General features: G+C 54.6%; 1 protein-coding gene across 6 annotated transcripts; it reads right to left on the reverse strand.

Annotated features, from left to right (window-relative positions):
• Positions 1–86: 86 nt before the first annotated feature.
• Positions 87–8,869, reverse strand: UBA7 (ubiquitin like modifier activating enzyme 7). Of its 6 annotated transcripts, XM_029244132.1 has the most exons (24): positions 8,671–8,869; positions 8,418–8,586; positions 8,184–8,318; positions 7,968–8,074; positions 7,560–7,650; positions 7,324–7,459; positions 7,026–7,123; positions 6,786–6,932; positions 6,189–6,371; positions 5,900–6,007; positions 5,664–5,744; positions 5,431–5,586; positions 5,172–5,337; positions 4,887–5,092; positions 4,724–4,788; positions 4,449–4,632; positions 4,301–4,375; positions 3,862–4,045; positions 3,239–3,321; positions 2,872–2,958; positions 2,589–2,780; positions 935–1,027; positions 759–859; positions 87–301 (listed from the first exon to the last, which is right to left on the reverse strand). In XM_029244132.1, exons 1-24 carry the CDS (start codon positions 8,724–8,726, stop codon positions 172–174), a joined length of 3,033 nt encoding a protein of 1,010 aa, XP_029099965.1. In that variant the 5' UTR covers positions 8,727–8,869; the 3' UTR covers positions 87–171. The 6 variants fall into 6 exon arrangements, 5 of the variants coding, with proteins under 5 accessions (XP_029099965.1, XP_029099964.1, XP_029099966.1 ...); XM_029244131.1 differs by having other exon boundaries at positions 5,172–5,586; positions 8,235–8,318; XM_029244133.1 differs by lacking the exon at positions 5,431–5,586.
• Positions 8,870–11,520: the final 2,651 nt, after the last annotated feature.

The raw sequence follows: 11,520 nt of genomic DNA on the forward strand, positions 1-11,520 counted from the left end.
CCCTCCCTGCAGGGGTCCCTGTCATGTCCATGTCACACCCCATGTGTCTGCCCCGTGTTCCATCATCCATCCTGTCCACTTACACCTTCCTTCAACAAGCATTTATTAAGCGCCTACTGTGGGCTTGGGATGCATGGCTCAACAGAACTGGGTGGTGGGGCTGCTGCCTTGTCACAGCTTGTAGTGCAAGGGTGGGAAGGTAACGTCCTCCTTCTCACCCTCATAGCTGAGCTCCAATACCAGCACCCGCTGCCCAGGCTCAGGCACCTGGCGTGTCACCTCCAGCACCAGATCCGTCACCCTGGTGGCATGGGGGGTAGAGGGGTGGGGAGATTGGGTAGGTGAGCAGTGGCAGGCAGAGAGTGTCCTGGCATGGACTATAGGGTGTTGGCGGGCCATAAGGAGCCCAAGCCAGGAGCAGGAGCAGCCCAAGACAGGAAACATCTGAAACTATTTTAGGAGCGGCTGGTGGGGTGGGCAGGAGGCAGGAAGCTGTGAGTCCTCTGGGAGTGGGCCGTGAAAGGGGAGCTGAGCAGGGCGTGAGCTGGTGGGGCTGGCCAAGCAGGCAGCTCCTAGAGGCCCCTCCTCAGGCTCTTGGCCCTCACCCCACCCCCAGCCCATTTGCTGGCTCCATTTGGCAAAAGAAAACTTCAGGAAGGTGTGAGGCGCCCAAATGGGATTGGGAAGAGGAAAGGCTGCTTGTCCCCCACCTCCAACCTCCAGGGACAGAATGAGGTTAAAGCCAGGTGTGGGCTCACCTGCGGGACAGGTGCTGGTCCTGCTTTTCAGGAGACCATCCTGCCGAGTAGAGTAGGGCCTTCCCGTGCAGCAGCATCCTCACCCTCAGCCCATTTAGTTTCTAGAGAGAGACAGGTTAGGTGCCAGCTGGGCCAGGCTGAGCCAGGCCTGGGGGAAGGGCAGGAATGGGGCACACCTGGACATGGGCCAGCAGTGACTCCAGGGTCCTCTCGGGCTGCCCAGCAGGCACTTCCAGGCGGTCCCAACAGGTCCACTTCCAGTGATGGAACTGGGGGGTGGTAGTGGGGAGGAGTGAGAAGCTTCTTACACACACACCCTCCCCCTACCTCAGTTACCAATAGCTTATGGCCCCTTTCCTAGGGGAGGAGCTGGACTAGAGGCAGGAAGGAGAAGCCAGGGGGTGGGGGTGGAAGGTGGGATCTGGGCCCAGAATCTCAACACCCTCCCCGCCCATGCTGGGGCCAGCACAGGAAATGGGGCTACGGGGCCCCCACAGAGGGAAACAGGCGATCCATCACACGGTCGTGTGTGTGTGTGTGTGTGTGTGTGTGTGTGTGTGTGTGTGTGTTGTTGGGGGGAGCAATGCTTCCTGAGGAAGCGGGAGCAGGGCTGCTGCAGTCTCTGATAAAACTGCTTGTTCCTCAAATGCAAGGCTGGATGCTGGGGGTGGGGTAAATCCTGTCCCCTAATCCTTTACCACCAGGGCCTTGGACTACTCATGGGCACATGGCAAGAGGCACAGTGACTCTAGCAGGAACACAGTCCACAGAGGACTCCTCTTCCTGTCCCTTTGTTCCTTCCTTATTTCTGGAGTCTTGGGGTTCTGGTACCCAGAGCTGAGGGCATAAGGGTGGCAGGCAGCCAGGCACCAAGACAGGAGGAGTTCTGCCAGCTCCCCAGAAAACACAGTGGGGTCAAGCTGAGACGAGGCCAGAGGTGAGATGGGGGGCCCTTCCCCTCCCCCTCCTCCACGGACAAAGGCAGCTTGTGTTCTAGCTAGAGGAGGGGCACCTCACAAAGGGGCTCTGTGTGCTGTGCCCTGAGGGACCCCAGGGCTGCTCAGCAAAAGCCCAGTGCTGGCCCATGACCTCTCCCCTCTCCCCTGGTGAGGGAATTCTCTCTGTACCCTCTCCTCTGCCCTAAGGAAATGCCAACTATTGCAGAGCCTGGGCACACAGCCAGGGGCATTCATAGCCCTACACTTGAAGGAACACACATGTACACAAGCCCACATGTGTACTCACATGCACACACACGCAAGCCCACATTGTGAAAGAGCCCTGCAGTCCCATCTGGCACACAGATGTGCAAGCATGCTCCCTCCATGCCCACACACCACAGGGCCAAGGATGCCCAGACCTGTGTGCACTCACGCCTGTGACATGAATGCACACATCCCCACAGGGCTGCACACCCCACACCCGTGGTGGTGAGCTCAGTGCCCTTTAACTCAGGTCGAGGGGGCGGGCCAGGATCCCCATGCTTTGCAGGCCGATATTAGGCTCTGTTTGGGGCTAGGGCCCTAGTCCCCCCTCCCCCTCAGGGGCACTTCTGGGAAGGAGGGAACTGCGGGGGATGTCTGGCTCCACTAATGAGTTAAAGCTGCAGCTCCCCCAGACCCTGACTGTTGGGGGGTGGGGGTGGCTGACGGCTGCTTCCTGTGTCTGACAGGTCCCAGCCTGGCTTTGCAGCAGGGAGGTGACTGGAGGGAGTCTTGATGACTCCCCCAGAGTCTGGGTCCTGATGAGAGCCTGAAGCTAAAGTAGGGCCTGTTTGGGTAGGTGCAGGGAAAACTCAGGTCTGGTATGGGTGGGGTGTCAAGGGCTCACCTTCTGGATGGCTGGGGCGTGAGGTACCCAGCGGCTAAAGTAGTTTTCAGCCAGGTTCAGGTAGCTGTGGCGAAAGGCACTGCGGGGCCGTGGGCTACCCACCACCTTATACAGTTCCAGGCCCACCAGGCCAGCCACAGCTGCCGTAGTAGTGGCAATGGCTGGGGTAATCCGGCCCACAATTCGCTTGGTCTGCCAAGGACAGGAGATTTGGTCTGGGCCCAAGGCATAAGGCTAGGGTTTGACCCCCACCTCCAGGCCTGAGCCCCAAGGGGCAGGGTACCTTGGTGCGGTCGGCTGGTGGGATCCCATAATTCTGAGCTCGCAGGCTTGCCGCTGCCGCCACAAAATCCACATGGAAATCATTGTCCTGTGAGGCCCAAGGCACAGTAGTATTAGCATTGTCCCAGTGCCCCTCACCTCGGCCGAGCCTGTGCCACTGCACAGCTCTTCACACAATTCAGTGGGGTGGATGCTCACATCTCCCCACTTAACAGATAAGGAGGCTGAGGCTTGGGGAAGCTGAGCTGCTTCTGGGGTCCTTCTGGGAGGAAAACTCAGGCCAAGGGGCTTCAAAGCTACCTTCTTAGCTCTTGACCTTCCCCAACAACCTCTCTAGCCCGGCCCTTCACCCCCACTTGGGCTCCCACCTTCTCAAATGTCAAGGGTTCCAGGGGAGGGCCCACAGTCCAGATTTCCAGGGCTTCATGCAGTTGCTTCGACTGCTCAGGGCCTGTCAGGGGAAGGGGGTGTTGGCGCAGTCCTTAGTCCCCATGTCCTGTGCTCCTCTGGAGCCTGCTGCCTATCCTTGGTCCCTGCCAAGCCTATCACTTACCACTTTCAAGGAGACCCCTTGATGGATGGTGCAGTCTCCTGTCCAGCAGCCCCAGCCCTCACTTGTGTGTGTGTGTATGTGTGTGCGCCCATGCACACCTATGTGACTCTGTTCTCATCTGGGGGCCACAGATAGTTGCTCCCTAGGGCCCAGTGGTTTGTGTTTTTTTGTTTGTTTTTTGTTTTTGTTTTCTTTGGCTGAGAGTCTGCCAAAGGAATGGGGGTGGGGGAGTGGGGTGGGGGTGGGGTAGGCAGCAGGGAGAGGACCTACTGAGGGGCCAGAGGATGAACCCAAGGCTACAGAGAAGCAAGGTCAGAGGGCCTGAGAGGTATTGAGTGGGCTTCAGGGCCCCCAGACCCTGTCTTCTTTCTGCAGCACAGGCTGAGGAGGGTCAGGCCTTTGGGTGACAGCACGGGGGGCCAGGGTCAGGGACCTCACCAAACTCAGCATAAGCCGAAGCCAGCTCCAGGTCACTAGCAAAAATGGGGGCTAAGTCCTGGGGGTCAGGCAATGGCAGCAACTTCAGCAGTCGCCTGAGCGCAGTCTGGTCCCGTGAGCCAGGCAGCCCATGCATCTGGGCATACAGGTTGGCAGCCGCCAGCACGTAGAGGAGATGCGTGTCCTGCAATGAGACCAAGAGCATGGGTGGCTGCATGGGCTTGAGCAAGCTTGTGTGGGTGCATGGGGTGGGGGTCACCGCCCATTTGTGGATCTGTTTGAGTGCCTGCTTCTGCCTCCCATTTGGACACCCACATGTGCACAAACATGGCTCTCTCTCCCTCTCAGCGTCTGTGCATCTCTACAAAATATAGAGGTGCCCACCTCCGTTCTGAGGGGCCATATTCCCATCTCAGGGCCGCCAAGGGACTCCACTCACTTGGCTGGCGTCAAACTCCAAGGGCCGGGGACACTGTTTGGGACCCGACCAGAAAAGAGTTCCATTCTCTAGCACCTAGGGAAATGGAGGCTGCTGGGCTCAGTCGGGTCACCCTGAGCCCTCAGCCTCCTGACCCCTAGCCACCCACTTTGTCGGGTGGGAAGCGGCTCAGCAGCTGTGTGATGCCATAATGGAAGCAGAGTTGCCACTGGCCGAGGGCCCAAAGCACGCAGTCTCGCCAGGTCTGTGGACGCTCTCTCAGGACACCCAGCACCACCTGCTGCACGGTCAGCACCTGTGACTCATCCAAGTGTGCCAGAGACGTGAGTGCCCTGCGTACAGAGGAGAAAGTCTGAGGCTAAGCCCTAAGCCTCTTGATGTTAGGGAGCCTGGACTCCCATTCACCCTTGTTGGCGGTCTTACTGTTGGTGGCAGTTGACGGTCTCGGCAGACAGATGGAAAAGTCCTTCAAACTCATCCCGGGCCCACTGTGAGGAGAGGGAGGAACCATGAGGTGCCGGTTGGCAAAGGGGTCTGCAGCTGAGGACTGAGCCAGGTGGGTAGGAGTCTCTGGGGTTCTTCTCACCTGCAAGGTGTGCTCGGTTGTGCTGGGGAAGTGCCGCACGGTGCAGACAGGGTAGGAGGCATCCTCAGAAGCTGCAGCGGAGGCAGGGGCTCTGTAGTCCTCAGTCACGTGTGGTATGAACACACAAGCACTGCCCAAGGTGCCCTTTGTGCCCGCCTCGAGTAGTGGCTTCAGATAGTGGGTGCAGCGAGCAGCCACATAGCGCCCTGGCGAGGGGGGCAGAGGGTCAGAAGTGGGGCTGGCACAGCCTCAGACAAAGGGTGAGTTCTAGGGTTGAGCACTCACGGGCCTGGAAACTGTCCAGGGCAGCAGCCACGCCATCCACACTGGAGAAGAAGTTGTCCCCATAGATGTGCTCTGTAGTAAGATCCAGCTGGTAGGTGAGCGGGGTCACCTGCAAGTCTGAGTTCAGGCGGTGAGCGGCCTCTGCAGCCACCTCCGCTTTTGGCCTCTGAGAAGAAAGCAGGAAGACGTTGGGTGGGGGAAGGGGTGCATTGTGGGAGGACAGTCCAGGACACGGGTGTGGGGACAGGTCAGCACTCACACCAAAGTCCTGGGGCCTGAAGAGAAACTGGCGGCTGAGGTTGGAGCGCTCCACATGGTCCATGTCAGCAACAGTCACGCCCCCACTGCCGCCAGCCCCCAGGCCCACTAGGGCAAAGCCTTTGAGCAGCTCACAGCCGATAGCGCCAGCACCCACCTGCCAGCAGGAGCAACCTTAGCCAGAGGGCCAGGACTTGCCCTTCCACATACTCCCAACCTCATGACATAGCTCACCAGGAGGTAGTGCTGGTGGCTCAGCTTCTCCTGAAAACCGGCCCCAAACACTGCAATTTGCCCGTCATAGCGGCAGTCTCTCTAGGGGACACAGACAGGGGTCAGTGATGGCCACTGGCCTGTGCTGCATCTCCCTCCTGCACCCAGTTTTCCAGGTCAGGATCTCGGGACCGTTCTTCCTCTTTCCCCCAGTCCTGAGTTTGGATAAGGCTTGCACCCCTACCCCAGGTTCTCACCGGTGCATAGTCCTCATGATTGGGAAAGGGCTCCTCATCTTCTGGAAGGCAATCAAGGGCATCAAAGTACAGCCACTGGTCCAGGGGCATAAACTTCTTGGAGACTGCCTAGAAGTCAGCACTTCAGTCTGGGGACTCTTCCCACCTCCTAATCCCCTCAGATCCTGGCTGAGGGCTGCACCCAGGTTGGTGAAGCCCCCAGGGTCACTATCTGGTGTTGGGCACCCTGTGGCACCCACACCGACCTCTGCACCCTTCCCAGCCCCGCCCTGCCTCTACCTGTACCCACCTTCAGCACTTCCTGAGCAGCCACTGCACCCAGCACAGCTGCCATGGGGCTCAAGCCACCAGCACTGCTCAGGGCAACTGTCCGCACCAGAGCCTTATCCAGCTGCTCCTCCAAAGGCTCTCCTTCTGTCCCCTTCAGTGATTCCAGGGCCTGGGCTAGGTCCACCACCATCTCTGCATCAACCTATCGGGTAGAACTCCGTTGGTAAAGCAGCCGCAGCTTGAGCTCCACTCCCCATTTGAAACCTTCAGGCAGCCATCCACCCTGTTCCACAGAACAGGAAGCAGAAGCCTGAGTGGGAGGGTCCCACTAGCGGATGCCCGGTACCAGACAATGGCCCTGGAGGCTTCCCCAACCTGGAGGCACCTTCCAGGCCAGATCTTAGGGGTTAGGAGTAGCATGGGTCCCCAGGCTTTGTGCTTGGCCCTTTCATGGACCCAGCCTCTGGTCTATAGATACTGTGTATCATCTCCTTTATATGAGTGGGAAACTGCTTCTGGATTCAGTCTTGGATCTGTAAGACAGTCATTGTCGCCTCCTGGTAGGTGAGGCCCTGTTAAGACAGAGGCTGGAGGGAGGGGCATCGGGGCCACTCACGGGATCCCAGGGCTTAGGAGGGCGGCCATGGAGCTGCTGAAACTTGTGCAGTGCATGGAAGGCCTGATGCAGGCAGTGGGCACGGTGAACTTCCTGGGGACTCTGGGCCACAACACGGGGCTGAAACAGGGCTGTGTCCAGGGGCTCCTGCAGGGGGCACTCGGTTCACATTCATGTCCAGGACACTGTGGGTCCCTCGAGGTGCCCAAGCTCCCAAACCTCAGATGCACTTGAACTCACGTGGCTCACAGTCTTGGGTCTCTTGACCTCAGTGACAGCCCCACCACGCAAATAATGAGAGAAAGTTGTTGTGTCCCCAATCTCCAAGGTCCCGTCTCCTGGGGGAGATTGAGCCTGGTCAGTATGCCCTCTGAACCTGAGTAGTTCCCCACACCCCATCCTGTCTTGCATCTACATTCTTGATGTTGCTCCACCCTGAGGAAGGGGGAGGGAGAACTTATCTCCAAGGACCAGGCTGTGTCCACCCCCAGTGGGGACCTGGGCACTGAGCCTGGAGTTGGAGTGGGGTTGACTTAACTCTGCACGTGGAGAGGCCGAGGAGCACAGCCGTTGAGCTCCACCATGCCCTCAATGCCTGAGAAAGTCACCAAATCCCCATTGTTGAAGCGGTGGGCATCAGCCTCTTCTCTCAGAGTGAGAATGCCAGGGGAGCCCTGGATAAGAGGTGGCTTGCTCAGGGCTGCCTGTCCCTGCTTTCCACAGGCTCTGGCAGCCCCTCCTTAGTAGGTGAGCACCCCCCACATTAGCACCCACCTGGGAGATGTGCTGGATGGCAGCCACCAAGGGTTCTGCCTCTGTAGGGTCCTGCACAGTGAAGTCCTCACCAAAGTCACAGAACAACTGCCTGTGGTGGGGTGGGAGGGGTCACTGAGATGGCTCAGTGGTTAACTGCCACAGTTGTGGTGAAGGGTGACGTACACTAGGGCAAGCCCAGAGGAATCGGGAAAAGAATGCTGGGAGAGGCTTGAAGGATTTACTGGATCAAGTCTGGAGGCTGGGGTAGAGGAAGCACACAAGTGGGACTGGGGACTGTATAATCAAGAGGGGATGCTGGGACAGGCCTGAGGTTGGGTGGAGGGGATCTGGAGCAAGCCTGGAGCTGAGGACAGCACTGGGACCAGTTGCTGCCTGTGATGTGGCAGGCTAGGTAAGCCATCTCACCCCACGAGGCCTCGGGTGTCAGCCACCAAAAAGCAGACTCCGTGTTTATGGCAGATGGTGCCCACCTTCAGCTGCTCCTGTAGCTCCGAGGCAGTCAGCACCACCACCTGGGTGGACCTCATGATCAGCAGGGCCAGAACCACTTCAAGCCCACCCTGCTGCTAAAGGCTGGAGGGGGACACTGGGCTGGCCTGGAGAGTAGGGCTGGGAGGGCACCTGGAAGTCCAGCAGCAGGTCCTCGGTGATGTCACCTGTGTGGATGCACACCTGAACAGCTCCATTGAGCTTAGCCAGAAGTTCTTGAGATGCCTCAGCCCTGCTCCTTCCCAAGTCCTGCTCTGAGAGGAAAAACTAAAGAGAGACCCAGTCTGGCTTTAGCAAGGAGTTTTCTCTTGGGCCCTCTCCCCAAGGGCTATAGTCTGGAAACCCATAGCCCCCCAGGACCCTCACCTGGGCAGACAGGTCAGACCAACAGGTAGGGTGGGGATCATGAAGAGTGAGGCTGCCCACGCCCATCAGGACCAGGTTTTTGGCCACCTCAGCCCCCACGCCCTGCAGGCCTGACAGTAGCACCTTGGCTTCCTGAATCCTCTGCATGGCTGGCAAGCCCAGCACATACCTGTGGGTGGGAAGTAAGAGGGCAGGCGATTGGAGATCAGAAGTCAGAAGGCCACCCCACTCTCCTCCCCACCTCGGGCCTCACAGCTGCCGCGAGTACAGCTCTTCATCCAGCGACTTGGAGGTCTCCAAGACATCCATCCTGAGGCCTGGGGCCGGAAAACAGGCTGCAGCGCTTACAGATAGGGTCTCTGCGTGGCAGGTAGTGCCAGCAGGAGCCAGTGCAAATAGGCACTAAGGCTAAGGAGTGAAGCACACTGCTGGTCACAGCTTTCTTCCTGGCTCCTCTGTCATTTCGGGGGAAAGCAAAAGTGAAAGTGAAACTAGACTGAGCAGGCTCCTGGTCCTGCCTCCAGCCTGTCCAGCACAGCCTAGCCTGGCAAAGAAGAGTTCTGGCAGCCCTAGGGCGCTGGCAAGGTAGGATAGAATTCCTGGATCTGTTCCCCCTCTGGGAGAGCAGGTATTTCTCTTGAGGGAGGGGGCAGGGCCATAGGAGGGATCCATGCGGTCTCCTGTAGCTCCCTAGATGTCCTGAACCTCAGGCCCCTATCCCCCTCAGGGGCCCCTGCCTGGATGCGCTTCCTGCCCACAGAGTACCGGTGGGAACTCCCTTGTCCTGAGGACTCGCCTGGTCTCCTAACCACACACAGAGACTTAAGAGACCCTAGAGGGCAGAGCCAGTCCCATCCCAGAGGCTGTGAGAGCTTATGGATTATGTTGTCCCACATCCAGGGTTTAAACTACAGACTTGGGGTGGAGCCTAACATCTTTGAGAGCGCCTGTGTGCCCCTGAGCCATCTCCTCAGGGATCAGGGATTCCCCTCTGCCCACAGCTGCCTGGTCAGGACAGTCGGCAGCTCTAGGTGGCCTGTCAGGATCTCTCACTGATGAGTGCCAGGACTCAAAGAGGGTTCTCAGTCTCTGAGTGCCAGCCCCGAGAGTGGGAGGCATGGGGCAGCCATGATCACGTGTCCTTATTTGTCATTTAAACTTTTATTTTGAAATAATTATAGACTCAGAGGAAGCTGCAAAAATAGAAAGGAGAGATCCTGTGTACCCTTCACCCACAGATGTCCCCTTCTGCCTTCTTAGGAACTGGGGGCCAGTTCTTTAGAGGATGGACCACAGCTCCCCACAAAAGTCCACAATAGCTAAACCAGGTGCTATCATAAATTCTTTTTTTAAAATTGAGGTAAAATCCATACAACATTAAAATAACGATTTTAAAGTACACAATGTAGTGGCATTTAGTGTATTGACTATGTTGTGCAACCAAAATCTCTCTCTAGTTTCAAGACTTCATCACCCACTGAAAAACACCACAACCATGTTAAATAATTGCTACCCATCCCACATCCCACATCTCACCCCCTGGCAAACACTTATATGCTTTCTGTCGCTAGGCATTTGCCCATTCTGGATATTTTATATAAAAGGAATCATACAAAATGTGACCTTTGGTATCTGTTTTCCTTCACTTAATCTTTTTGAGGTTAATCCAAATTGTAGCATGTATCGGTACATCATTCCTTTTTATGGCTGAATAATATTCCATCAGAGGCATATATCACAATTTGTTATCCAGTCACCTGTTGACATTTGAGTTGTTTATACCTTTTGGATATTATGAATTGTGCTACTACGATTGTTCTTGAACAAGTACTTGAGTACTTGTTTTCAATTCTTTTGGGTATATGTCTAGGAGTAGAATTGCTGGGTCACATGGTAATTCTATGTTTAATTTTTTGACAGACCAAAAAGCTATTTTCCACAAGCAATGTACAGAAGTGATCTCCACATCATGGCCAAACTGGTTTTCCTTTTTTTTTTTTTTTTCAAATTATATCCATCCTAGAGGGTGTAAAGTAGTAGGTAATTGTGTTTGTTTTTTTTTCATTCAGTGAACATTTATTGGCTGTGTTATACATACTAGGTACAGAAACCAGGGCCAGATTCTGAAGTAAGTGGTATCTTCAAATAGATACCAAAAGGCATTTGATGAAATTCAACATCCATTCCTGATTTTTTTTAACTCTTATTAAAATAGAAGTAGATAGATTTTTTTAAATTGTAGTTTTAACCATTTTTAAATGTACAATTCGGTGGCATTAAGTACATTCACAATATTGTGTAACCATCACCACTATTTCCAGAACTTTTTCTTTATCCCAAAGAGAAATACTGTATCCATTGAACAGTAACTCTTCAACAATCTTAGATCCCCTGTTTCCCTGGAGCTTCTATTCTATTTTGTCTCTATGACTTTGCCTATTCTAGGTACCTAATGTAGGTGGAATTACAAAGTATTTGCCCTTTTGTGTCTCATTTATTTCACTTAGCATACCTTTTCAACATTCATCTAGGTTGTAGCATGTATCAGAATTTCGGTCCTTTTTTTTATTGTGATAAAATATGCATAAAATGAAATTTACCATTTTAACATCTTTAAATGTACGGTTCAGTAGCATTAAAGACATTCACATTGTTGTGCCACCATCACCACCATTCATCTCCAGAACTTCATCCTCCTAAACTGAAACTCTCAACCCATTAAATAATAACTTCCCATTCCTTCCTTCCCCACCCGTGGCAACAGCCATTCTACTTTCTGTCTCTATGAATTTGACTACTCTAGGTATCTCATATAAATGGAATTATACAGTATTTGTCCTCTGTGCCTGGATTATTTCACTTAGCTTAATGTCTTCAAGGTTCATCTATGTTATAGCATGTTTCAGAATTTTTTAAAAGGCTGAGTAATATTCCACTGTATGTATAGACCCAGAGTCTTGTAGTTTTCCCTCACAGAGATCTTGTACATATTTTGTTAGATTTATACCTAAATATTTGTTTTCTTTTTTCTTCTTCTTTTTTGGTGCTGAAGTAAATGGTATTGGGTTTTTAATTTTAGTTGTTGGGACTTCCCTGGTGGTCC

Source organism: Monodon monoceros, unplaced genomic scaffold, assembly GCF_005190385.1.
Source record: "Monodon monoceros isolate NGI ecotype Baffin Bay Population unplaced genomic scaffold, NGI_Narwhal_1 Super_Scaffold_3, whole genome shotgun sequence".
In the NCBI taxonomy this organism is placed as follows: Eukaryota; Metazoa; Chordata; class Mammalia; order Artiodactyla; family Monodontidae; genus Monodon; species Monodon monoceros.